This window comes from Choloepus didactylus, chromosome 1 (genome assembly GCF_015220235.1).
Source record: "Choloepus didactylus isolate mChoDid1 chromosome 1, mChoDid1.pri, whole genome shotgun sequence".
Taxonomy (NCBI): domain Eukaryota; kingdom Metazoa; phylum Chordata; class Mammalia; order Pilosa; family Megalonychidae; genus Choloepus; species Choloepus didactylus.
The window spans coordinates 243,495,201-243,523,108 of record NC_051307.1 but is presented as its reverse complement, the minus strand read 5'-3'; the positions used below and the strand labels follow the sequence as shown (position 1 = coordinate 243,523,108).

The window sequence follows — 27,908 nt, the reverse complement described above, 5'->3', positions numbered from 1 at the left end:
TGTAAGGCTACACATCCCATAATATTTTAAAAGCATTACCCAGGGCTGGCCAGAGCAGGACGAGGACTGATTTGTTCCGAACTCTTACTTCTCCTTCGTCTAAATCATCAAGCCTGGTCCCAGCTCTTCATGCTGTCCTTAACTTGTCCTGTGAGCTGCCAGCTCTGGGCCCCTCAGCTCTCATCCCCATCTCTCCTCTGGTTCTCCCCACTCTGATAGGCTGGGACGGGTTAGGGGTACAGAAAGGCGAAGAGCAGGTGGTGTTAGGCCAGAGGTTAAAGGGCAGGATTGTTGCTCAGCATGAGGTTGGGAAGCCCTAAATTTCCAGACGCAACACTTTGCAATCAGAGACTCAAGGCCAATGTCACGTGGTGGCTGAGCATGGAGCATGTTTAGTCAGGGTCAAGGGGAATCCATGTGTTTTCTTGGAGACTTTGCATTATGGAGAAACATACGGAAGGAAAGGATTTTTTTTTTCTTCTGATAGAGCTGGGTTCAGAACACCAGTTTGTTCAGCTTTCAGGACTGTACTTTCTAGATACTTTATGCTGCGGTCAGTAAATACTTTCTCACCCTTCCTTTCCTAGAGGACATTCTGGTCATCTGAAATCAGAATGCCTCCCTGCTTATTTAAAGTACTTCTCACTTGTGAAAAGATGGCTGTGGGTTTTATTGCATGAGTTAATTTAATTCTACATAATGATTTCTGCATATATTCCTATCATACATAAAATTGTTTTACTTAAAGCTTATCATGGGTTCAAATTCAGGTACATTTTAATAACAGCTATTTTTTACTTTTTCATAGTGATACCAGTTGCAGAGTTATCTTTGGATATCAGGTTAGATTGTGGAGTGGAATTTTCCCAGTTCTGTCCAGAGTCCCCCCACTTAGAAACCCAAGATTAGGAATTTATGGGTAAACATTACTTTGTTTAGTGATCTGGTTTTTTAATCAGCACTTTGCTGATTTCCTGATTTCTTCTCAGATCGTCACGGATTCTGCTTCTGTCGAGCGTTTGCTGGGGAAGGCAGACGTCCAGCGGCCCCAGGTGGTAGAGTACTGTGTGGTCTGTGGAGACAAAGCCTCTGGTCAGTAACCCCAGATTATGCCAGTTTCATATCATGGAACAAATTGGGGCTGGGACTGTAGTTAGGGGGAGAAAAGATTTTCTGTAGGTTTCAAAACATGAAGTCCATTTTCCTTAATGGGATAGTGATGATGTAAATAAACAAACCAGTTTGTCTGGTTATTAGACTCAAAAGGAAAAGTCAAGGAACTGTTTCTGTGATCTGTAAATCTTGGCTGAGTGTCTAACACAGTGTTACTAAGAAAGTAATCATTTCTTTAATCTGGTTAATATTTGCACAGTGCTTTGCTCTTTCACCAGATGTACTGGTTGTATAATCTTCCTGCATCCTAACTTGAGCTATCTCTACCATTCCCTCACAGAAACCAGTGTGATAAACTGCTGTAATGGGGAAGGAGAGAGCATGTGATTCTGACTAGAGCTGGGGCTCAGGAAAGGCCTCAGAAAGTCAGTCACATCTGTGAGTCCTGGTATTTGAGAGTGAGCATATTGGGTAAAGCAGTAGAAGGGCACTCCAGCTGGTGGAGCAGCAGCCCTGAGAGCTTAATGCCCCCATCTGCGTGTCCTTGGAGAACAGCTCATGGTCACCTGTGGCTAGGAGTTGGGTATAAGGACATAGGAGAAGATGCCTGGCCCAAAAGCTCAGGGAGGGGTGGAAAGCCTTTGATGAAGGCACCGTTCCAGTGATGCCAAGGGCACAGGCCTGAAATCTGTGGTGGCTGCTTGGTTCCAGTTTATTCTTTGCTCACAAATCTCACAGGAGCTTAGGACACATTGTGGTTCTGATTAAGAAAAAAAAAATCAACTTTAAAGAAGCAGGCTGGACCAGGCATCTTAGGAAAACAGCCCCAGGCAAGTCTACAAAAGATGAGAAGGCCCAGCTTCCCCTACAAGCTGGTCCTCTGCCTCTGTCCCACCCCTTATCCTGGTAAACCCAACCTGTCTCTGCCCTTCTCTGAAGCCCTTACTGACTGCAGTCAGCAGGGAGTCAGTGCTGCCTCCCAGTCACCGTTTTGATTCTTTTTTAGAGCAAGAACCATGTCTTATCCATCCATTTCTCTATCCCCTTCTTGCTCAGTCATGGGAGAGCCATTCAGCAAACTTTTGAACAAATAAATCAAGCATTAACATAACAAGAGAAGCCACTGAATCTGCTTGGCTTCCCCACTCAGTCTTCTGGGCTTTAAGGAAAGGCCTTGTCTTGTCATAGGCTTTCCCATGCCAACACTTCTAGGTATCAGTGGTCACTAAGGATTAGAGAGCTCAAGGAAACACACTGGAAGGAAAGGAAAACCAGTATATATCAAAGTAATTTTAGCAGGGGCTACTTTTAAAAGCATAAAATTGAAATCCTTCAAATGTGCACTCAGGAAATGGTATAAGAGCTTAGGAGAATGGGATCCTCTGTAGCCAGCAAAAATGATAATCTTGTGCAGTGTGTCATCCCTGGCAATGTAACTAGGAAATTGGGTGAAATAAAAAAAAAAGATGGAACCAAAGGGCAAATCCATGGTTATTCCCAGCTGGGGTCAAATGAGGTAATGTGTGTGAACCCACTTTGTGAACTAGGAATAGTAAACTGAGGTTGAGGACTCCTTTTAGTTTCATTGGTTGTTCTAGTTTGCTAATGCTGCCGGAATGCAAAACACCAGAGACGGACTGGCTTTTATAAAAGGGGATTTATTTGGTTACACAGTTACAGTCTTTAGGCCATAAAGTGTCCAAGGTAACACATCAGCAATCGGGTACCTTCACTGGAGGATGGCCAGTGGTGTCTGGAAAACCTCTGTTAGCTGGGAAGATACGTGGCTGGTGTCTGCTCCAAAGTTCTGGTTTCAAAATGGCTTTCTCCCAGGATGTTCCTCTCTAGGCTGCAGTTCCTCAAAAATGTCACTCTTAGTTGCACTTGGGATGTTTGTCCTCTCTCAGCTTCTCCAGAGCAAGAGTCTGCTTTCAATGGCTGTCTTCAAACTGTCTCTCATCTGCAGCTCCTGTGCTTTCTTCAGTGTCTCTCTTGGCTGTAGCTCCTCTTCAAAACATCACTCACAGCTGCGCTGAGTTCCCTCTGCCCATCAGCTCATTTATATGGCTCCACTGATCAAGGCCACCCTGAATGGGTGGGGCCATACCTCCATGGAAATCTCATCAGAGTTATCACCTACAGTTGGGTGGGGTGCATTTCCATGCAAATCTAATCAGCACCAAAATGTCTGCCCCACAAGGTTGCATCAAAGTATAGGGCTTTTTCTGGGGGACATAATACATTCAAATCGGCACATTGGTGTTAGAGACCACCAATGAGTAGGATTAGGATTAATTGTACTGTAACTAATTTATCTAGATAAATATATCTAGATATATTTATCTAAATATATTTGTAGTAATGTGTTTTCAGAAGGGGTCTGAATAGCTGACTGAAGTGAGCCATGTGGCAGCTTTCCTTTGCCTTAGGCCTAAACAGTTCCCACGCTTCTTTGTCTGACCATTCTGCTTCCTCAAGAAAAGTCTGGGGCCTGGGTCATGAATCAGTCGTAGGGGGTAAACGCAGGAGAGGGACCCCATGTGCTAAAGCTGCATATCCACAATATGTTTACTACATGCCACTCCTGGCAGTACAGGGGAGCCAAGGAGAGTCACAAACCCAGGTTTGCAGGGCTAGGACCAGGTGCCCACAAGTGAACAATGCAATTCCACCATCATCTGTAAGCTCCTACTCTAGTATAATCAGGTCCTTTGTGTGCTAAGAGCATTAAGGTCATGTAACCTCTCTGGGCTTTAGTTTTTTCTATCATGACCTCAGAGGGCTACTGTAAAGATTATGGAGAAACTACTTGAAGCGTACAGGTGCCTCACTTAATGTTCAGGCATTGGTGTCCTGTTACCACAAGGCTGTCAACATCTGACCTGACACTGTCTGCACCAGTCACTTTTGAGGCCTAAAATCAGGAACTGCGATGGATCACCTGTTCTCTGGGCAAGCTGCTTCATGGAGTGTCTCTACTTTCAGGTCGTCACTATGGGGCTGTCAGTTGTGAAGGTTGCAAAGGTTTCTTCAAAAGAAGCGTAAGGAAAAATTTGACCTACAGCTGCAGGAGCAACCAAGACTGCATCATCAATAAACACCATCGGAACCGCTGTCAGTTTTGCCGGCTGAAAAAATGCTTAGAGATGGGCATGAAGATGGAATGTGAGTAACAATATTAAAAAAATGACGAGTTAGGAAGAAAGTGAGAAAGAGTTTTAAATAAGTTTCTGTACCTCGTCTTAAAATACTTGGAAGAAAAAATGTCTACTCAGTGTTTGTTTTGGTTTCCTTCTGGGTTAACTAGGTAATTCAGAGCCAGCGCTGCTGAGGTTGGACAGTTCTCATGGTGTGTGGAAAGCCCTATTCCAGATAAAACTGGACGGCAGCACAGTGGACTGGAGTAAAGCTGATCCCAAATGAAAACTCTGACTCTACCACTTAAGATTTATGAGGCTTTGGGAAAACATGTAGCCTTTCATACTCAGTGTAGTGTCCTCATCTGTGAAATAGAACGCTTACACATTACCTTACACATTGATTCTGCGGATTAAATGAGCCTAAGTTTTACTCGCTATTTTCTTACTCCTACGCTCACCTGGATGCATAGGCATCTAGAAAATGTTAGCTCCCTTCCTCACTCCCTGCAGCCAGGGAGGCAGAAAGGAAGTGCTGTGTAGAATGTTTTCTTGCCCTTGTGAGAATTGGGCTCTGACTTGATTCTGTTTAACATCAGTTTTACATGACATGGGCCCTTCAGCCTTTTGAAGAAATGTCACAGACCTTCACCAAGCCCCCCAAGGTTGTGTCTACCTGCGCTGGGCTTCTTCCTTAGTGCTAGGCCCTTACCAAGCCTTGCTGGAGTTCTAGAGCAAGAACTGTTGCCCCTGGGTGTGGAGCAGCCATGCATGCCTCTCCTTTTGGTTCCTGTAGTCAGAATATTTGGGGTTAAGAATTTCAAAGCCAAACCCTCATCCACAGACACCAGTATAGCATTGGAGTCAGTTCCCCAGCTAGTGGCAAAAGCATTCTGAAGACCAAGATCCAAGATACGAAGCGAAGAGAAATCTGAGGACAGCAGAGTCTGGTGCTCAATCCAATGCAGAAAAAAATGGATGTTAGCAGAGGCAGGCCAAGGGCCCGTTGTCCCCAGCAGTGAGGAGAAAGCCAGCTGTGCGTGGCCTAGCCTAGCAGTGCTGGAGTTGGGCCTGCGGGTTGCTGTTGAGGATGCTGCCCTTCTCTTGTCTGGTGCATGGTTCCCTAGGAAGGCTGAAGACCAATAAATTTCAATATTGGTGTTCGCATTTCTAGGAATGGGTAACTGCAATCCACCGGGGAACAAATGGAAATGTGTTTGTTCTTTGAGAAATCAGAAATATCAACCTAATTTCTTCCTACTGTGATGCTTTTATTCTATCCAGTGCTATTGCTCTTTCCCCAGAGTGAGTAAATACATCACAGGCTTGGTATGCCACTGGTCCACATTGCCATGCTGACTTCTTTCTTAGGAGTGAATATTTTTTTACACAGAGCAGTGACTGGAATCATTCTTTGCTGTCATGGCTATTGCTGCAAACTGAAGACCCAACTGGATTTCAGTTTGGTTAACAGGATATCTGAATTACAGTTTTGGGGGCCACCCCTTCTTATTTTCTTTTAAAAAGGCCTTCATTTTTTCAGTTGTTTCTGGTATGTGTATGTGTTCTTATACTAGGCTGGGAAAGGAGAGACTGCTAATATGATACAAAATGACACCCCTTAAACAATTTGCAAAAACTATTGTTTCAGGCTTGAGTTGGATGTTAAAATGGTTCCTCTGCAATCTGTGGCATTTGACAAACAAGATCTTGGTAAAGGGACCACTTAAAGATGGGGCATTGCTCATCCTGGGGAGAGTCCCTTTTATAAGCAGCAAGAAGCAGAAACCCAGGGAGCTTTTTCCAGGCCTCCCACAAGCTGTGCAGATGCCATGCTGCAGTTTCTTAGCATGCAACACCCACCATCCCAAACTCTTTTTTACACTTTTAGATTTGACATGGCATTGTTTGGTTTTCCCTTCTCTCCTTTGGCTAGAAAGTCTTCTGTGAACACTGAACTAAACTAATCTAGCACCAGAGTTTGTCATCCCTCCAGTCATTGACTTCCAGGGAAGACTTCTCACTTTACCATGAAGATGTTGTTTTTATTGATTTGTTCCTTTCTCTCTAAACGTGAATATTTATGTTGTGATTTAAGCCGTACAGAGTGAACGGAAGCCCTTTGATGTGCAACGGGAGAAACCAAGCAATTGTGCTGCCTCAACTGAGAAAATCTATATCCGGAAAGACCTGAGAAGTCCTTTAATAGCCACACCCACGTTTGTGGCAGACAAAGATGGAGCAAGGTCAGTCCCTGGTTCTCACAAAGGACAGCGCCAAAAGGGTCAGCCTTTGGAGCTGAGTAGAGGAGGCTCAGTTGTTTCTTGGAAAGGGGGTTTTTATGGCTCCCTGCCCACCTGCCACATCCTGGCCCTTCTGAAATTGCTCCAGTAAGAACTCTAGACAGGTCTGAGGATGACTGATTACAGATGGGGTCAGAATTTTTCCTATCTCAGGGGCCCAGATGGTTTCCTATTTAATTTAGGCATCATTTCTCCAGGAAAACAGTTGTTCTGTGATACAAAATTGGGGGCTGTTTTTTGCAGTACAAACAGGAGAACTAGGTCTTTGATGAGATCCCAGATAGTGTCATAAGATAATTGCATGTTCTCTTTAATCTGTTTAACTTCATTTAAAAGGAACAGAAAGAAGGAAAACAAGAAATTCAAAATGTTTCATAGATAGAAGTGGAATTGTGAATGACTGGTAATTTTCTAAAGATAACTTTGTTTGGCAGAATGGCCTCAGTCTTATGTCATTCTGGAAAACCCTGGCAGGTGCACATTTGTGTTTGATCCCATTTCAGGCTACAGAGTGGCTATGTGCACATCTCATTGCAGAGAGAAAGGGGGTTGTTCACTCACTTGGTGGCTGAGTCTAGTTAGATCTTTCCTACTATTCAGTTTTACACATGGAACGGACATATAAATGCAGCATGATCATACTGAGCATAAAATGTTGGAAGCTACTCTGGGTTTCTTTATGTCTTAAATAGACAAACAGGTCTTCTTGATCCAGGGATGCTTGTGAACATCCAGCAGCCTTTGATACGTGAGGATGGTACGGTGCTCCTGGCCACGGATTCCAAGGTGATGTTCTCTACCTATGCCTTCTCGTGCTCCATTATGTTGACAACATGGGCTGATTCTCTAAATGTATGCACCTTACCTTCTTGGCCTGCAGAGACTACATGGAAAGCATGACCTTCTGCATCTAGATTTACTCCTTGTTGTGATACAGCCATCCTTTGATTTGTTTTAGGGATGCTTGATGACTTCTCAGAAACCTCAACAAGGGCTGGCTGGTCATAGCCATTGTAGTATGTTTGAGACTAAAGTTCAGTATGGTGAAAGTCTGTCATTCTGTTCTCTATTAAGATATTTTTCCCCGGCACACATATTGACAGACTACTCACAGACTTAGGAAGTAGCTACTTAACCTAAGAGGGCCTTCTGCAAAAATGCTCCTAGTTTTTTTTTTGTTTTGTTTTGTTTTTTTCTTTTTTTCTGTATTAGAGAGTTGTGGGTTTACAGAACAATCATGTGTAAAATACAGGATTCTCATATACCACCTTTTTAGTTTCCTAGGCTGCTCAAAGCAGATACCATGAAATGGGTTGGCTCTGAACTCAGGATTTATTAGCTTATACAGTTTGAGGCTGTGAGAATGTCCAAATCAAGGCATCATTGAGGCAATGCTTTCCTCCCAAAGACCAGCTGATGGTGATCCTTGGTTCCTCGGCCACATGGCAAGGCACATGGCAGTTTCTGCTGGTTTCTCCTTTCTCTTCCAGGTTTCATTGCTTTCAGCTTCTTGCTTCCATTGCTATCTCCCTCTCTCTCCCTCTCTCTCTCTTTCTCTCTCTCTCTCTATATATATATACAAATATATATATACATACATATATATATATATATTCATTCCATTTATAAAGGACTCCAGTAATAGGATTAAATCCCATCCTGACTGAGGTAGGTCACACCTTAACTAAAGTAGCCTCATCCGAAGAGCCTACAGGAATGGATTAGATTTAAGAACAGATTTTTCTGAGGTATATACAGCTTCAAACAACTACACCTCCCTATATTAACAACTTGCATTGGTATGGAACATTTGTTACAAGTGATGATAGCACATTTTTATAATTGTACTATTAAATATAGTCCATGTTGAATTTAAGGATCACTGTTTGTGTAATATATTTCCATGAATTTTTTAATGGATTTTTTGTGTGTGTGAACTTTAACATATATCGTAACAGTGATAACTTTCAAAATATGATTTAACAAGTAGTTAGCAAATTTCAGAGACTGTTAGGGGTTACAGTTCCACAATTTCAGTTATTTCCATTATCGTAAAATATGTATACAGAAAGGAGTTAACTTTCAAAGTACAGCTCAACAAGCAGTTATATAGGTAGTTTCAAAAAATGTTATGGGTTGCAGTTCCACAGTTTCAGTTCTTTCCTTATTGTGAAATATGGGATATATACAGAAAGGTAAAAGCTTTAAAAGCACAATTCAACAAATAGCTATAGAGCAAATTTCAAAGAATGTTATAGGTTACAGTTCCACCATTTCAGTTTTCTAGCTATTTTAATACCCTAGCATCTGAAATATATATGTATATATAAAGTTGCAGTATTCTTAATCCTTTTTAAATCCTATCTTGTCTGTTGCTACCCCTTCCTCTCGTTTAATCACTTTCTTGATCTTCAGTGATATCTGGGCAGTGACCACCCTAACTTGTTCATATTGAAAAGGGGTGTCAACATTATGGGGAAGAGGGCTGCATCTGATTGTTGTTCTTAAAGAGGCTGTTTCCTCTGGGTTTTAGGACTTGTCTGGCATAGGAACACTCTGGTGGATTTAAGTTTCTGAGAGAAACTTAGTGAGTGAATCTTTTATAGAATCTCAGATAGGGAGCTAGGTATTTTGAGACTACTGTCGGTAAGGGCAAGTTCCATGCATTTAGAAAAAATTTTTGTTCTGTTACCATATATACAGTCGAACATTTCTTATAATCACATTCAGATATATATTTCAGTGCTGTTAATTATGTTCACAATGCTGTCCCACCATTACCACCACCCATTACCAAAACATTTCCATCATTCCTAATGTGCCCCTTTGAACCACTGTCTAGTGTCCTTTCCTTTCAGTCTGAAAACTCCTTCTAGCATTGTTTGTAGGGCAAGTCTAGTGTGATGAACTCCCTCAGCTTTTATTTATCTGGGAATATCAATCTCTCCCTCATTTTTGAAAGAAAGTCTTGCCAGATAAAAAATTCTTGGCTGGAAGTCGTTGTCTTCAAGTACTTTCAGGATTTCAACCCACTCCTTTCTTGCCTCCATGGTTTCTGATGAGAAATCGGCACTTAATCTAATTGAAACTCCCTTGTATGTAACCTGTTGCTTTTCTCTTAAAGATTTCAGAAACTCTCTTGTTGTCCTTTGCATTCAATAGTGTGATTTGTGTATGACAGGGTGCATTTTTCTTCATGTTTATCTGTTTGGTGTTTTCTGAGCTTCTTGAATGTGCATATCCACATCCTTTGCTAAGTTTGGGAAGTTTTCTGTCATAATTTCTTTGAATAGTCCTTCTGCCTGTTTCTCTCTTTCCTTTCCTTCTGGCACCCCCATAATGTGTATAATGTTGGTGTCCCAGAGGTGCCTTAGGCTATTTTTGCTTTTTATAATTGTTTTTTATTTCTGCTTCTCAGCCTGACTCATTTCGAATATGTTGTCTGAGAATTCCCTGATTCTTCTGTCAGCTCCACTGTCACCAGTGAGACAGCAAGGGGCTGGACCCCGTAGTAGCTTGCTGCAAGAGTGGAGGATGGGCACTGGCCACCAGGTGGTAGGAGCAATTTACTGTTTTTTACTGGAATTTGTCAGCCTCTTCCTCCTGTTCTTCTCTGGATGTTCTACAGTGTTCTTCTGGCCTCTGGAGGTTCAAAATAGTTGTTTCCGACAGCTCTTGCATTTTTAGTAGTTGTTTTGGTGGAAGGACTGAGTTCCTGAGCTTTCTACTCCACCGTCTTCCCACAATCTTCCTGCCCCAGTTCTTTTTCTATTAGGTGATCTTCAAGAGGAAGTTTACCAAGATCCTAACATTTCAAAACTTTTGCTGGATAGAATTAGCCATAGGGAATTGATCATAAAAGTGAAAAACTAGAATCAATTAAAAAGATCATAAACAGAGTATTGATTAATAAATCACAATACAATCATACAATAGAATATTATATTCACAGGGTTGTATAACCATCACTTCTACGTAATTCCGAAACATTTTCATCACCCCAAAAGAAACCCTGTATCCATTAAGTAGTCAGTCCCCCATCCCCTCTCCCCGCTTCCTTTCAACTCTAATGTACTTTGTGACTTTATGCATTTGACTACTGTTGCTACTTCATATAAATGGGATTATGTAATATGTGGCCTTTTGTGTCTGGCTTCTTTCACTTAGCATAATGTTTTCTAGAATCATCCATGTTGTAGCATGCATAAATGTTTTTTTAAAAATTTTTATTATGGTAGCATATATAACATAAAATTTGCCATTTTAACAATTTTTAAGTGTGCAATTCAGTGCCATTAATTACATTCACAATGTTATGTAACCATCACCGGTTTCTATTTTGAAAACTTTTTAATCACCCCAAAGAGAAATTCCGTACCCATTAAACAGTGACTCCCCATAACACCTTCTTTCCAGCCCCTAATAACATCTGTTCTGCTTTTTGTCTTTATGAATTTCCTTATTCCGGGTATTTCACATAAGTGGATTAATACAATAGCTGTTCTTTTGTGTCTGGTTTACTTCACTTAGTGTAATGTTAAAGGTTCATCCACATTGTAGCATGAGTCAGGACTTCATTTCTTTCGTGGGTGAATAATATTCCATTGTATGGATATACATCATATCCATATGTTTCCATTCATCTGTTGATGAACTCTTGGTTTCCACCTTTGGAATAATTTTGCTGTGAACATTTGCATACAAGTTTCTGTTTGAGGCTTTGTTTTCAAATCTTTTAGGAGTGGAATAGCCATGTCATAGGGTAGTTCTATGTTTAACTATTTGAGGAACTGTCTAACTTTTCCACAGTTACTATGGAAAAGTCATTGGTACATTCCCACTAGCAATGTACAAAGGTTCCAGTATCTCCACTTCCTCTTTGGCACTTGTTATTTTCCACTTTTTGTTGATGGTCAATGTAGTAGATGTGAAATGGGTATCTCATTGTGATTTTGATTTCCATTTCCCTAATGACTAATGATATCAAACATCTTTTAATGTGCTTGCTGGCAGTTTGTATATCTTTTTTGGAGAAATATTTGTTCAAATTCTTTGCCCAGTTTTTTTGTTTTTTCATTTTTTATCTTGGCTTTATTTTCTTTTTTTAATACAGTTTCATTGAGATTTAGTTACATACCCTACAGTCATCTACAGTGTACAATCAGCTATTCAAAGTACCATCATATAGTTGGGCATTCATCCCCAGAATCAACTTTTGAATATTTTCCTTACTCAAAAAAAAAAAAAGAAAAGAAAAGTAAAAAGGAACACCCAAAACATTCCATACCCCCGTCCTACCCTATTTTTCATTTAGTTTTTGTCCCCATTTTTCTACTCATTTGTCCACATATTGGAAAAAGGGAGTGTGAGCCATGATGTTTTCACAATCACACTGTCACACTAGATAAGTTACATAGTTATGCAGTCATCTTCAAGCCTCAAGGCTACTGGGTGCAGTTTGACAGTTTCAGGTATTTCCTTCTAGCTATTCCAACACACTAAAAACTAAAGACAGATATCTATAGTGCATAAGAATGCCCTCCAGAGTGACCTCTCAACTCCATTTGAAATCTCCCAGCCCAGCCGCTGAACAAAGCCAATGAAACTTTGTTTCATTTTGCATCCCCCTTTTGGTCAAGAAGATCTTCTCAATCCCATGATGCTGGGTCCAGGCTCTTCCCTGGGAGTCATATCCTGTGTTGCCAGGGAGATTTACACCCCTGGGAGTCAGGTTCCACATAGTGGAGAGACTTTGCCCAATTTTTAATTGGATTGTTTGTCTCTTTATTGTTGCATTGTAGGAGTTCTTTATCTATTCTGGATATTAACCCTTGATCAGATAGGTGATTTGCAAGTATTTCCTCCAATTCTGCGGGTTGTCTCTTCATTCTCTCAATACTGTTCTTTGCACAAGAGCTTTTAATTTTAATGAAGTCCAATTTATTTTTTCTTTTTATTTACTGTGCTTTTGGTGTCAGTTTTTAGAAACTGTTGTCAAATCCAGTATCATAAAGATTTGCCCTGTATTTTCTTCTAAGAGTTTTATAGTTTTAGCTCTTAAATTTTGGTATTTTTGATCCAGTTTGAGCTAATTTTTGTATATGGTGTAAGGTACAATGGACCAACTTCATTTTTTTGCATATAGCTCTCCAGTTTTCCTAATACCATTTATTGACGAGACTGTTCTTTCTCCATTGAATGGTATTGGCACCATTGTTGAAAATCATTTGCCCACAGATACGCGCTTTTACTTTTGGGCTCTCAATTCTATTCCATTGGTCTGAATGCCTGCCTTTTTGCAACTGCCACACTATTTTGATTATTGTGGCTTTGTAGTAAGTTTTGAAATCAGGAAGTGAGTCCTCTGGCTATTTTCTTCTTTTTAAAGATTGTTTTGGCTCTTCAGGAGTCCCTTGAAATTTCAATGATACTAGCATGGGTTTTTCCATTTCAGCAAAAAACACTTTGGGGATGTTGATAGGGATTACCTTGAATCTGTAGATTGCTTTGGGGTGTATTATTTTATCAATAGTAAGTCTTCCAATCCAAGAACACAGGATATGTTCATTTATTTCAGTCTTCTTTAATTTCTTTAAGCAATATTGTTTTAGTTTTCAGTATATTAAGTCTTGTGCCACCTTGGTTAAATTAATTCCTAGGTATTTTATTCTTTTAGAGGCTGTTGTAAATGGAATTGTTTTATTGATGTCCTTTTCAGATTGTTTATTACTGGCATATAGAAACCTGACTGCCTTCTATGTGTTTATCTTGTAACCTGCCACTTTGCTGAATTCATTTATTAGTTCTAGTAGTTTTCCTGTGGATTCTTTGAGATGTTCTATATATGGGATCATGTCACCTGCAAAAAGGGATATTTGACTTTTTCCTTTCCAATCTGAATGCCTTTTATTTCTTTCTCTTGCCTGATTGCTCTGGTTAGAACTTCTGTTATAATGTTGAATAACAGTAGTGACAGTGGGCATCTTTGTCTTATTCCTGATCTTAGGGGGAAAGCTTTCAGTCTTTTACTATTGTTTATGATATTTGCTGTCAGGTTTTCACAAATGCACTTTGTCATGTTGAGAAAGTTCACTTCTATTCCTAGTTTCCCGAATGTTTGTCTCATGAAACGATGATGGAGTTTGTCAAATGTCTTTTTGGAATCAACTGAGATGATCATGTGGTCTTTTACCTACATTCTGTTAATGTAGTATATTGCACTGATTGATTTTCTCACGTTGAACCAATCCTGCATTCCTAGCATCAATCCCACTTAGTCATAGTATGTAATCCTTTTTAATCTATTGTTGGATTCAGTTTGCTAGTATTTTGTTGAGGATTTTTACTTGTATTTTCATAAGGGATATTGGTCTATAATTTTCTTTCCTTGTGCTTCTTTATCTGGATTTGGTAACAGGGTAATGCTGACCTCATAGAATGAGTTAGGAAGTAATCCCTCTTCTTTTTTTTTGGAAGAGTTTGAGGAGGATTGGTGTTAAGTCTTTAAATGTTTGCTAGAATTCAACAGTGAAACCAGGACTTTCTTTGTTGAGAGGCTTTTAAATGCTGATCATTTTCTTTACTTGTTATGGTATTTACTTGTTATAGGTCTGTTGACATCTTCTTACATCAGATTAGGTAATTTGTATGTCTCTAGGAATGTCTCCATTTTATCTAGGTTTTCTACTTTGTTGGCATATAATTGTTCATAGTACCCTGCTATAATCCTTTTTATATCTATAAGGTTGGTAGTAAAGTCCCCACTTTCCTTCCTGAATTTAGTTATTTGTGTATTCTCTCTTTTTTTCTTTGTAAGACTGGCTAAAGATTTGTTAATTTTATTGATCTTTTAAAAAAACAAACTTTCGGTTTTCTTGCTTTATTGTGTTTCTATTCTCTGTTTCATTTATCTCTACTCTAATCTTTACTATTTCCTTTCTTCTATAAATTTTGGGTTTAGTTAGCTCTTGTTCTAGTTCCTTTGGGTGTGAAGTTAGGTTGTTTATTTGTGACCTTATTTTCTTTCTTAATGTAGGCATTTAGAGGTATAAATTTCACTTTAAGCACTGCCTTCACTGCATCTTATACATGTTTGTTGTGGGTTCTTCATAAATGTCCTTTATCATGTATATAAGAAAGTTTGCTTCTAATCCTACTTTTTCCAGTGTTTTTATCAAGAAAGGGTGCTGGATTTTGTCAAATGCTATTTCTTCATCTGTCAAGATAATCATGTGGGTTTTTTTTTTTACTCCATTTTATTAATGTAGTTTATTACATTAATTGACAGCAAACATGTCAAACTACCTGTTCTGGTTTGCTAATGCTGCCTTTATGCAAAAATACCAGAAATGGATTGACTTTTATAAAGGGGATTAATTAGGTTACAAATTTACAGTTCTAAGGCTATAAAAGTATCCAAACTTATTTGCATCAACTAGACAATAACTTCACTGAGGAAAGGCCAGTGGTGTCCAGAACACCTGTATTAGCTGGGAAGGCAAGTGGCTGGTGTCACCTGGTCCTTTGCTCCTGGTTTCTGGTTTCAAAATGGCTTTCTCCAAAATGTCTCCGGGCTTCTGTTTCTCCTGGCTTCTCTCTCTTAGCCATTGTGCATCATTGCTTGTTCTCCCAGGGCATTTCTCTCCAAGTGTATGGGGGTCCTTTCTTAGTTTCTCCAGGGTAAACTCTGGGCTTCATCTCCAGACATTCTTCTGTCTGTATCTCCCAGTGATTCCAAGCGTCTGGGTGTATGTTGTCTCTTAGTTTCTCCCGGGGCAAACTCTGGACCATGTATCTTAGCTTCTCTGTCAGCTTCTCTGAGCTCCTTGTTTCTGTGAGCTCTCTTAAAGGACTCCAGTGATCTAATTAACACCCATCCGGAATGGGTGGGGTTCACACCTCCATGGAAATGATCTAATCAAAAGTTCTCGCCTACAGTTGGGTGGGTCACATCTCCATGGAAACGTTCAATCAAAAGATTCAACCCTAATCAAAAGACTAATAAGTCTCCTCCCACAAGATTGCATCAAAGAACATGGCTTTTGTGGGGGACATAATAGATTCAAACCAGCACACCACCCTTGCATTCCTGCGATGAATCCCACTTGGTTATGGTGTGTTATCTTTTTAATATGTTGTTGGATTCAGTTTGCTAGTGTTTTGTTAAGAGTGTTTGTATCTATATTCTTAAGGGAAGTTTGTCTGTAAATTTCTTTTCTTGTGATCCTTTACTAGGTTTGGTATCAGAGTAATGCTGGCCTTATAGAATGAATCAGGGAGTGTTCCTTCCTCTTGAATTCTTTGGAAGTTTCAGAAGGACTGGTATTAACTCTCTTTAAATGCTAGGTAGAATTCACCAGTGAAGCCATCTGGTCCTGGACTTTTCTTTAGTGCAAGATTTTTGATTATTGATTCAATCTCTTTACTTGTTATATGTTTGTTGATTTTCTTCTATTTCTTCTTTTAGTCAATTTTGTAATTGTTATATTTCTAGGAATTTTTCCATTTCTTCTAGATTATCTAGTTTGTTGATGTAGAGTTCATAATATTCTCTCATAATCCTTTATATTTCTTTGATGTCAGTAGGCATATCTCACCATTTTCCTTTCCAATTTTATTTGCATCTTTTCTCTTTTCTTTAGCAGTCTAGCTAAAGGTTTGTCAATTGTATTGCTTTTTTCAAATAACCAACTATTTGTTTTGTTTATTCTCTCTTTTGTTTTTCTGTGCTCTATTTTATTAATACCTCTCTGATCTTAACTGTATACTTTTTTCTAACTTTGGGTTTACTTCCCTCCTCTTTTTCTAGTTCCTCATGATATAAAATTAGGTTATTATTTTGAGATTATTTTTTAGTTTTTTAAAAATTTTTATTAGAGAATTTGTAGGTTTACAATAAAAACATGCATAAAATACAGAGTTCCCATATGCCACCTTATTATTTACTTCTTTTTAAATATAAACATTCATAGCTATAGATTTCCCTGTGAGCAGTGCCTTTGCTGACTCTCATAAGTTTTGTTATGTTGTGTCTTTTTTTTTTTTAATTTGTCTCTATCTTCTAATTTCCCGTGTAATTTCTTCTTTACCCCATTGGTTGTTTTAAGAGTGTGCTGTTAATTTCCACATAAATGTAGATTTTACAGTTTTCCCTCTGTTACTGATTTTAGGCTCATTCCATTGTTACGGTCCTAAACATAGGACTAAAGAAAGGTTACTTTTTATGATTTTAATATTTTTAAATTTATTGAGACTTCTCTTGTACTCTAACATATGGCCTATCCTAGAGACTGATCCTTGTGTACTTGTAAAAGAGTGTGTATTCTGCTGTTATTGGGTGAAGTGTTCTATATATTTTGTACAGATCTAGTTGTTTTATAGTGTAGATTACTTATTTACCTTCTGTTTAGATGATCTATCTAGTATTGAAGTCATGTATTGGAATCTCCAACTGTTATTGTAGAACTCTCTAGTTCTCCTTCAGTTCTCTCAATGTTTGCTTTTTATAATTTGGCACTCTGCTGTTAAGGTGCTTATGTGTTTATGTTAGTTAAATCCTATTGAATTTACCTTTTTATTGATATATAATGTCCTTCTTTGTCTCTTGTAAAAGTTTTTGACTTAGTCTATTTTGTCTGATGTTAATATAACCACCCCATCTCTCCTTTGATTAATACTTGCACAAAGATTTTTTCCATACTTTTACATTCAACCTCCTTGTATTTGTTGCTCTAATGTGAGTTTTATAAGCAGCATATAGTTGGGTCATGTTTCTTTGTCCATTCTACCAATCTCTGCTCTTTGATCGGAAAGTTTAATCTATTTTCATTTAAAGAAATTACTGATAAGGCTAGATTTGCTTCTGCCATTTTGACAATTGTTTTTTGTAAGTCCTTATACCTTTCTGTTCCTTCCTTTCCTCCATTCTGCCCTCCTTTTTTGTTTAGATGATCTTTTATGATCCATTTTGAATCACTTATCCCATCAATAGATATTTTCTTCATGGTTAACAAGGGGATTACATTTAGCATCCTACATCTATTAAAATTTAGTTTGTGTTGATACCAACTTCACTTTAATAGCTTACACATACACTGTACTTTTATCTCTCCATCCCTCCCTTTTACATTGTTCTTGTCACAGATTATACCTTTTTGCATTATGTGTCCAGTATCAAAGATGATACTTGTTTTTTTTTTTTTGCATTTCAGTTTTAAGCCTTATTGGAAATACATGACAGCATTACAAATTAAAAATGAGATAGTACTGACATTTATATTTACTGAAATTTTTATTTACACTGGAGATCTTTATTTCTTCATCTCAGCATCAAGATACTGTCTAGTCTCCTTTCCTTTCAAAATAGAGGGTTCCCTTTAGCATTTCATGTACGGCGGGTCTAGTGGTTATGAACTCCTTCAGTTTTTGTTTGTCTGGAAATGTCTTAATATCTCCCTCATTTTTGAAGGATAGTTTTGCCACGTATATTATTCTCTAGTAACAGTTTTGTTTTTTTGTTTCTTTCAGAACTTTAAATAGGTTCTTCCACTGCCTTCTGGCCTCCATGGTTTCTATTCAGAAGTCAGATGTTAATCTTACTAAGAATTTCGTATACGTGATGTGTCACTTCTGTCTCGCTGTTTTTTAAGATTCTGTCTTTGTCGTTAGCATTCGACAGTTTGATCATAATATGTCTCGGTGTAGATCTGTTTTGTTTATCCTGCTTGTTCGTTGATCCTCTTGGATTTGTATATTGATATCTTTCATCAGATTTGGGAGTTTTTAGCCATTCCTTCTTCATATATATTTTCTAGCCCTTTCTCTCTCTCTCTCTTCTCTTTCTGGGACTCCTGTGATATGTGATTTGGTAGGCTTGATGCTATCTCACTGGTTCCTCAGCTCTGTACTTTTTTTTTCCCCCCCATTCTTTTTTCTTCTCCTTATTCTGGACAGTTTCATTTGTCTTCAAGTTCAATGATCCTCTTCCTTCTGCCTCCCCCAGTCTGCTCTTGAACCCCTCTGTAATTTTTCGCTAAAGTTATTGTACTTTTGTGTTCCTGAATTTCCATTTGGTTCTTCTTTATTATTTCTAGCTCACTATTTAAATTATTATTTTGTTCATAAAGTGTTCAACTGATTTTCTTTAGGTCTTGGCCCATTTTTTTTCCTTTAGTTCATTGATCATATTTATAAGATTTGTTCTAAGACCTTTAGTTGGTAATTCCAGACTTCTCTTCCTCTAGAATGTTTTCTGTCAAATTCTTTTTTTTCCCTGTAACTGGGGTCCCTTTATGTTTTGTAATTTTTTTTGTTGAGAACTGGACATTCTGGGTATTATGTTATGGTCACTATGGAAATCTAGTTCTCCCACTCTTCAGTCTGCCAGACTGCGATTTTTTTTGGTCCAAGAATGTCTTAATTTTACATTCATCCCTGAAGTATAGTTTTGCCAGATATAGAATTCTTGCTTGACAGTTTTTTTTTTTTTTTTCCTTTCAGCACATTTAAATATGTCATAACACTGCCTGCTGGCCTCTATGATTTCTGAAAAGAAGAGAGTCTCTGAGCTTATTGAGAATCTCTTATAGTGATGAGTTACTGCTCTATTGCTGCTTTCAATATTCTTTCTTTGTCTTTTGACAGTTTCACTATAATGTTTTTTTGTGTGTGTTTTTCTTTGAGTTTATCCTGCTTGGAGTTCATTAAGCTTCCTGGATGTGTTCATGCCTTTAATCAAATGTGGGAGAGTTTCAGCCATCAATGCTTCAAATTTTTTTTCTGCTGCTTTCTCTCTCTCCTTGTCTGGGACTTGATACCTTGGATGTTGTTCCACAGGTCCTCAGGTTGCTCTGTTCATTTTTCTTCATTCTTTTTTCTTTCTGCTCCTCAGGCTGGGTAATTTCCATTGTCCTATCTTCAAGTTTGCTGATTCTTTCTTCTGCCTGCTTATATCTTCCTTTGAACCCCTTTCATGAATTTTTTATTTCAAGCTATTGTACTTTTAAGCACCAGAATTTCTCTTTGGTCTCTTTTTATAATTTCTGTTTCTTTATTGACATTTCCTATACATACATCAATCTTCTGATTTCCTTAGTTCCTTATCCATGGTTTCCTTTAGCTCATTTAAGACAGTTTATTTAGTGTCTTTGCCTACTAATTCCAGTGTCTGGGCTTCCTTTGGGATAGTTTCTTTCAAATTGTTTTTGTCATATGAATGAGCCAGGTTTTCTGCTTATTAGTATGCTTTGTAATCTTTTGCTGGGAACTGGACATTTCGAGTATTATAATGTGGTAATTCCAGAAATCAGATTCTCCCCCTCCTCAGGGATCATTTCTGAGGTCTGCTGTTTTCCATTTGTATAGTAACTTTTCCAAATTGTATTTGCAAATTTGTAGTACTTATGTGTGGTCATTGAAGTTTCTGTTCTGTTATCTCTGAGGTCAGCCTGTGACCTGACAGAGATTTCCTTAAATTTTTGGTTTAAAAAAAAAAAAAAAAAAAAAAGTGTCTCTTTAAATCTTGCAGTGGGGCAGGGGCCCAAAACAAAGGCAAGCATTGTGACTGTCCCTCAGGGAACTGCCAGACCGACTAAAACTCACTACCCCAAATATTTGGAGACAAGGTCCTTGCTGCCCATCCTGGCTCCAGCCAGCCAATCTAGGAATGGGCTGAGGAACAGGGAAAGGTGGCTGTTCTGTAGACACTGCTCTCTTACAAAGTTCAGCAGCCTCTCCCTTCAAACACTCCCCCAGTTGCTTTAAGTGCCTGCTCAGTTTTTAAGAGTTCCAAAATATTGATTCTGACAGTCTTCCAACCTATCAGTTGTTTCGTTGGAGGGAAAACCACTGGAGCTTTCCACTCCATCATTATCTGTGATATCATGTTTTATTCTTTTTGTTCCCAAATAATTTCCCATTGTTTGTTTATACAACATTTCATTTATCCATTCGTCAGTTGATGGACCTTTGGGTTCCACTTTTTTATTATGAATAATTCTGTTCTGAACATTTGTGTACAAGTATTTATGTGGAGATATGATTTCATTTCTTTTGTGTATATACCTAAGAATAGAATTACTGGGTAATAAAGCAACCCTGTGTTTAACCTTTTAAGAAACTCCAGACTGCTTTGCATAGTATCTGCACTAGTTTCCATTCCCACCTGCATTTCTCCATCTCCTCACAAGCAGTTGTTATTTTCCAATTTTTATTTATAGCCATCCTAGTGGGTATGAGGCAGTATCCCCTTTTGGTTTGGGTTTGCATTTCCCTGATCTCTGATAATGGTGAGCAGTTTTGTGTATCTTCTTTGGAGAAATTGCCTTTCCTCGTATTTTTAACTGCATTATGTGTCTTTGTATTGTTGAATTGTAAGATTTGTCTGTATATTCTAGATACAAGTTCTTTATCAGATGTGATTTGCAAATATTTTCTCCCACTCTGTAGGTTGCGTTTTCACTTTCTTCTTAGTGTCCTTTGAAGTACAGATTTTTTATTTTGGTAAAAGCCAACTTTTTCTTTCTTTGTTCTCTGTCATTTTATCACAAATATAGATGCAGGTATCCACCACCACAATCAAGATACGAACTATTACATCACCAAAAAGATCTTTCTTAATAGTCATACACCACCTAGAGGTTGTTTTCATTTGGGTTTGTGTATTCAGTTTTAATGTTTTTATTCTTCGTTCAATAGGCTGAAACAAGCCAGGGAGCTCTGGGTACACTGGCTAATGTAGTGACCTCCCTTGCCAACCTCAGTGAATCCCTTAACAATGGTGACACTTCAGAAATCCAGCCAGAGGACCAGTCTGCAAGTGAGATCACCCGGTATGACCCCATGAGGATGGAGGTGCCCCTCCCGATGTGCACACGGATTATGAAATGATTACTGTGACGCTGCACATAGTCTTACCTTTTTTCAAATGCTAACTATGGGAAGGCCCTTTATATTGCATGACATAAAACCATCAAAACTGCCTTTATTCCAGTGAAGAAGGAAATTAAATAGATCAATGGAAGCAGGAAAAGAAAAAACCTTTCAGTGGGCAGATGTTATTTGTATTCATCACTGTTTATTGTGACTGAATATTAATAGTTCATTCCCTTTTTCACTTCTTTATCCTGTTTTTCTCATGTATATTTTTTCCAGGTAGTCTGCTTAGAGCTTAGAACTCCTAGGATAGATAGATATTAGCCAACGTAGCATTAACTGCCCCAGACATCCATAACTGGTGAGGGTGCATCTTCTCTGCAGCTTGGCTCTTGTGTTTTGCTCCTTTCACGAGGGAACAACTAATCCTGCCCATCCTGCCAAGCCAGTCAGGTGAATAGCTGGGACCAAAGCACTGTGGTCCTTGTGTTCCTTTGTATTCTGATAGGAAAACTAAAATCTAGGTCCAGTGGAAACAGGGTGGGATTTAATTTAGGTAGAATTCTGGTTTAAACACTTAATATTTGGGTGGTCTGGAAAAAGTTATTTGACATATCTAAGCATCAGTTTCCACATCTATAGAATAGGGAGAATTCCTATGTTAGAGAGTAGCTGTGAAAGTTAGAAATTATTTGTGAAAATAAATAATGTAGCTCAGTACTGAGATGATGTATGGACAATAAATAGAAGCTTATCCCATCCCTCAGTAGGTATACTTTTGTTTTTCTAAATTATATTTCAACCAGAACCCTGATCCCCCTAAAAGCTGTGGATTCACAAGACTTGCTTCATTTTTGCTCACAGGGCATTTGATACCTTAGCTAAAGCACTTAATACCACAGACAGCTCCTCACCTCCAAGCCTGGCCGACGGGATAGACACCAGCGGAGGAGGAAGTATCCACGTCATCAGCAGAGACCAGTCCACACCCATCATTGAAGTTGAAGGCCCCCTCCTTTCAGACACACACGTCACCTTTAAGGTGAGTGCGTTCAGCCTAGCCCATGCCCCCAGCTGCTCCAGCCTGTTGGGAGGCAGGCTCTATCCCATCACCGATCTGCAGTTATAGAAATCAAACCTTGGAGTGAGCTCATTTTCACATTGTGGTGTTTGACATCATGGCTTCAAGCAGGATTTTGTATTACAGAACAATTTGCCAATCACGAAGGCTTTCTCTCTTCCTCTGCTTACCGTGCCCTTATGTTCTGAAGGGAGCCCTGGAGCCGGTGTGGCTGTCATTGCTAAGACTGACGTTGTCTTGATCTGGTGAGGGCTGGCAGTTGGCTGCTCTGCTTCTGCCTTCCGATGATGGCTTGTCTCTAGCCCAAGCAGAGACAGGCATCTATCTATGTCCCCTCTCCTTTGAGTAGAATCCTTTGTTTAAAATTTTCAACAAGCAGACATCTAGCTTTCATCCTCACCATTGGTCCCAACGCTCTAGAGCCACAGAAAATATTTTGAGACATTTTTGGAGAGTATTATTAGGTTCTTGTAAGGTCTTCCCCACTCTCCTTCGCTGGCCTTGCCTTTTCTCTAGGACACTCCCAAGCCCCTGAAGCCTCTCAGTCCCTAGGTCTCCAGTGCAAGTCTTCCTGTCCCTCTACTATTCCTCACTTGAGAGCTCTGTCCAGTCATTTAGGGGCATTGGGGCCTTGCCCATAGTTGTCCCAGGGTGCCCAGGATGCAGGTCATCAATGGGATTCCAGCTTCAAAGACTTTGGAACCTTTCCTAGACAGAGGAACTCCTGCAGCCCAGCCTAACATTAGGGTGGTGGGATTTCATCTTCCTACCATAGTGGGCCTCTGCTTAGCACTCACTCACCGTTATCTTGACACCACCTACCGTGAAGTTGACCCCTGTTCCTTTGAATTAATTTAGACTTTAATCTAAGGCTCAAAGTGGAATTGCCTTAGGACAGCTAACCAATGAGTTGAGGCAAGAGTTGAGTAGTATGCCTCTGTATGGGTGAGTTGGAATGTCCCCTCGGGCCTATCCACTGCATTCCAAAGGCCATCAGACACTAGTTCACTCGGCAAGAAAGCAGGGGGGAGTTGTTGCAAGCCCCCTGCTGCAGGGCCACACTTTACTAAGGATGGGTCCATGCAGGATCTTCAAAATCAGAGGCAGTGACTCTGCCTGCCACTTTGTTGAAAGGTGATGGGAATACATATTGTCAGACAAAGCCATCCATCAGCACCCTTCACCTCTTGTGCTGTGTGCCTCCTTTTTGCAGCTGACGATGCCCAGCCCGATGCCCGAGTACCTCAATGTGCACTACATCTGCGAGTCTGCGTCCCGCCTGCTTTTCCTCTCGATGCACTGGGCTCGGTCAATCCCAGCCTTTCAGGCACTTGGGTAAGTTGCCTTTTTCTCTTGGGTGAGTATCTCTTGGAATGGCCTAGATGATCTCTGAGAGCCTTTCCAGTTTGACCATTTCTGTGACCTAGTTCAAGTGACCCCACATTTCTTCTAACATAGATTCAGTGGACTGGTAGTAGGTGACCATGGTTACCAATTCTACAATGTTCTCAAACTTTATTGAGCCTCCTGCATTGCTGGGACTTAGTGCTCATTGCTGGGAGGAGTGGTCCCCAGCATTGTGGTACTTCTAACCTAGTGTACTACACCAAGTATGATTCGCAGTCTGAGGCCAGTCAGGAAACTGTTACTGGGTCTTTGACTAGAGAACAGACTCAAGCCAGAAGATGAATGCACTATGTCCTCTCACAGAGGGCACTGTCTTCCAGCCTCGCACCAGCCTCTCACCTCATTGCTGACCAGCACTTTGAGCAGCACTGATCCTAGTCTCCTCTCTGCGGGAAGCCCCTTTTTCTCACTTATTATGTGGTTTGTCATGTTTATCCCCCAGATCTCAACACCAGCCCTGCCGGTGTGCTGAGGGCTGTGCAGGAGGTACACACTGCCATTGTTTCCAAAGCTGGCTCACAATCAGGTCGGGAGATAGACACATAAAAATGACAGTTACTTCATATTAGAAAGACAGTATTTTCTCCAGAAAACAGCAGAATGTTAGGACAGGTTGTCCAGTGGTTCAGAGCACTGGCTTTAGGGCAAGCAGGCAAGGGTTTTGCATCACAAGACTAGCACTTACCATCTCTGTGACCTTGAACAAGTCCCTTCACCTCTCCGAGGTTCTGATTTCCACATGACGGAATCCTTGCAAGGGTTTAAGGTCTTTAAACCTCTTGCCCTGTGCCCAGCACAAAGGGGGACTCAGTGGGTGACAGAAGTGTGATGCTGGTGGGCTGGGTTGGTGTATGCCCCTAGTAGTGGCCAGAATGGCCACAGCCCTTCCTGATAAAAGGAAGGTGAGCAGGGCTGGGATGCTCAGAAGAGACCAGACAGGCAGGGACTGCTGAATAAGTGCTACATATCAGTTAATTATTTGAGAATAGCCTGTCTATTGTTACCATTTAGCGAATGGTGTAACTCCAGGCATACCTTTTATAGCCTCAGGGTTATTCATATTGGTAGGTAATTTTTAAGTGTGACTAAAAAGTGATCCACTCAATGTCCTGAATGTAGTTTTTTTTTTTTTTTTATTATTTGGAACCTCTCCACATGGTTTCTTAGCCCAGGTCAGACATTTAAAAACTTAAAACAAACAGACAATAAAAAAACATGCTGCAACATTTAAAGTGGTTTGAACTATATTTCCCATAATATTCTTGAAAAGGTAGTGTTCAGGGTCATGATCACAATTAAATACTGGCATTATCTGAAGTGTGTGGGGATGGCTCTGTGAGGTAGCCCTGACTCCCACTGTCCCTGTGGCTGGGCTGAACCTGGCCTGGGCCGTCCTTGAGTTCAGTGGAAAAAACAGCCTTTTTAAGACACACTGAAATCTTGGGCCAGTTGGAGGGATGCTACATCTGCAGGCTTCTGAAAATAAGGGTGTATTGTTTTGCAATGTGCCAGTCATGTTATCTAGGGTATAAATCACCCAGGGCAGGGCTGAAAACAGACCTGGCTGGGCCCTTCCTCCCTGTTTCAGTCCCAGTTCCAGTCCAGTGTCAGCCTCCCTCCTCAGACGAAGCCAAGCCATGACTACTGAGACTCTAGAAAAGTGGAGAAAATGAGTTTGGCCACACCTGTTGAAACTTCTCATTACTAAAGTATAAAGAATTTTTTTAAGAGAATGGATAGTTTTATCATCAGAGGAAGTTAAGGCATTCATATGCAGTGAGTTTTTTTGGGAGAATGATCCTAGACATCTATAGTCTTCCAGCAAACACTTGTTAAGCCCCAGCATTCCCCCAACAAGCAGTTTGGTACCTGCATGCCCCCACATCCTTGGAGCAGTGCCAGCACATACCACACCCACTCTGATGTCTGTGTCCCCAGGCAGGACTGCAACACCAGCCTCGTGCGGGCCTGCTGGAATGAGCTCTTCACCCTCGGCCTGGCCCAGTGTGCCCAGGTCATGAGTCTCTCCACCATCCTGGCCGCTATCGTCAACCACCTGCAAAACAGTATCCAGGAAGGTAGGGCCCAGGGAGGTGGGGTGGAGTGTGGCTTGGTCCAGCCTGTGCCATGGAGCAGAGCCCAGCTCTGGCTGGAGGCGCAGGCCAAAGGCACCTCTGCCGACAAGGCTGGCACCATGAGCAGGTTGGCCAGCCCAGTGTCCCACAGCATCCACAGGCTGAGGGAAACTTGACTGTTAAATCATGGGACTTTTACCAGTTGGTGCATTTAAGTTTCTGCCACATTGAGCTCTTCTCATACAGTAATTAGGGAAAGAAAAAAGTCAGCTTCCTTATACTTAGGTATTTAGTAGATGTTTTCAGACTAATCACAGCTTATATTTTCATCTTTATTGATGGATCATCCTTTCCTGTGTAGCATCTCACACATATCCTTACAACCCTATAAAGTAGGGATTATTAGCCATCTTTTACATAAGGGGAAACTGAGGCCCCAATAAGGTCCATAACTCACCCCAAATCACACAAAGAGGAAGAGCCAAACACAAACCTGGTTATTCCATCTCCCGAGTCCAGGATGCCTTTACCTCACCCCAGCTGTGTATGAATGAATAACTCTTCAGTAAGATCTGTGGCAGCCATCTAACCTTTGATGGCCAAAACACCAGCTGCATCAAGAATATAAAACAGGAATAAGAACTTTCTCCATGCATTGCATAAGATCACTATCTAGAGTGAGCAGCTCAAGATTTTAGATAATAGCATAAAGTCTTGGTGAACAGAAAAATATTTTAGAAATCTGAGTACCTGAAACTTCTGCAGATAAATCAGAATTTAATTGCATTTTTAATTGGGCATTGCATATACTTAATATCTAGGAATGTGAGTTACCTATTCCTACCTTTTTCTAGTTATTCCCTTGGAATATTTATATAAGGGTGATTTAAAAAAATATAACATTTTATTGAATTTAGGTAAAAATTGTTCACAAATGAGATTTACTTTTTTTTTTTTTTTTACATTGAGTGTTAATAATACTGTTACCTTCACCAAAGTATTACCAGGAGGATTAAATGAGGTAACACACAAAATTATTTTGACAAGTGAAAAACAGGAAGATTTAATTTTCAGGCCAGCAAACATTTATTATGTGCCTGCAGAGCTTTTGAAAATCTCACAGTAGGGATTGAAACCTGGGTCTTGTGCAAAGAATGAGAGGAACCACCAAGCTGTGCCTATAGGCCGAGGGCGTGCGTGGGGTAGGGTCAGGTCAGGGAAGATCTCTAGTCTAGGGGTTTTGTTACTGAGACAGAATATACAATGGAGCAGAATTTGGGTACCTGTTTACATGAGGGGATAGAAGTTGGATTGACAAGAGTTGTTAGTTTCTTCCTATCAAAGACATCAGTTATCTTTAATAACATTATGAATTGTCACTTCACTTTTCACTAGAAAATGAGGCTCTTGACCATCTCAAGATACTAATTTTCCATTGAAAAGTGAAATTTTTCACCCATTTCTTTCAATTTGTGGCCCCTCAAAGAAACTGGTTTTGTTGTTTGTATCAGCCTCTCTCAGAGGATCTGTGATGTTGGTTTCTAGATAAACTTTCTGGCGACCGGATAAAGCAAGTCATGGAACACATCTGGAAGCTGCAGGAGTTCTGTAACAGTATGGCGAAGCTGGATATAGACGGCTATGAGTATGCATACCTTAAAGCTATAGTTCTCTTTAGCCCCGGTAAGATATGTGGTGGTGACTCATGACAGTTTCCACCTATGTCTACTGAAATTTCTGAACATGAACGTGTGGTCAAGTCTTCAGCAGTGTAGAGCCCCGCCAGACTATATGTGAACAAATGTGCTCATAATATGTGTACTTTGGTAGCTAATAGAAATTCTTTAAAATTCTTGCCTTTAAAGGCCCAAAGATCAATGCTAGTGCCTGGTAACTTCATACACTCCACAGACTAAATCTG

General features: G+C 40.0%; 1 protein-coding gene and 1 long non-coding RNA gene across 4 annotated transcripts in view; one reads left to right on the top strand and one right to left on the bottom strand.

The window, feature by feature from the left end:
* The window catches only part of NR2C2 (nuclear receptor subfamily 2 group C member 2), a 129,674-nt gene that overhangs the window by 95,315 nt on the left and 6,451 nt on the right, over positions 1-27,908 (top strand). For 2 of the 3 annotated variants that reach the window (XM_037802600.1, XM_037802597.1), the window contains 9 exons: positions 990-1,092; positions 4,099-4,278; positions 6,349-6,496; positions 7,246-7,339; positions 21,248-21,381; positions 22,289-22,466; positions 23,719-23,840; positions 25,851-25,990; positions 27,533-27,670. In XM_037802600.1, coding sequence (XP_037658528.1) covers positions 990-1,092; positions 4,099-4,278; positions 6,349-6,496; positions 7,246-7,339; positions 21,248-21,381; positions 22,289-22,466; positions 23,719-23,840; positions 25,851-25,990; positions 27,533-27,670 — 1,237 coding nt within the window. The remainder of the gene's footprint in view (positions 1-989; positions 1,093-4,098; positions 4,279-6,348; positions 6,497-7,245; positions 7,340-21,247; positions 21,382-22,288; positions 22,467-23,718; positions 23,841-25,850; positions 25,991-27,532; positions 27,671-27,908) is intronic. The other variant, XR_005211592.1, reaches the window with a different exon arrangement.
* Positions 378-27,908, bottom strand: part of LOC119508863 — a 41,915-nt gene continuing 14,384 nt past the window's right edge. Inside the window, exons 3-5 of the long non-coding RNA XR_005211593.1 lie at positions 26,481-26,598; positions 25,782-25,968; positions 378-1,072 (exon numbers count right to left, since the gene is read on the bottom strand). This is a non-coding gene — a long non-coding RNA (uncharacterized LOC119508863). The remainder of the gene's footprint in view (positions 1,073-25,781; positions 25,969-26,480; positions 26,599-27,908) is intronic.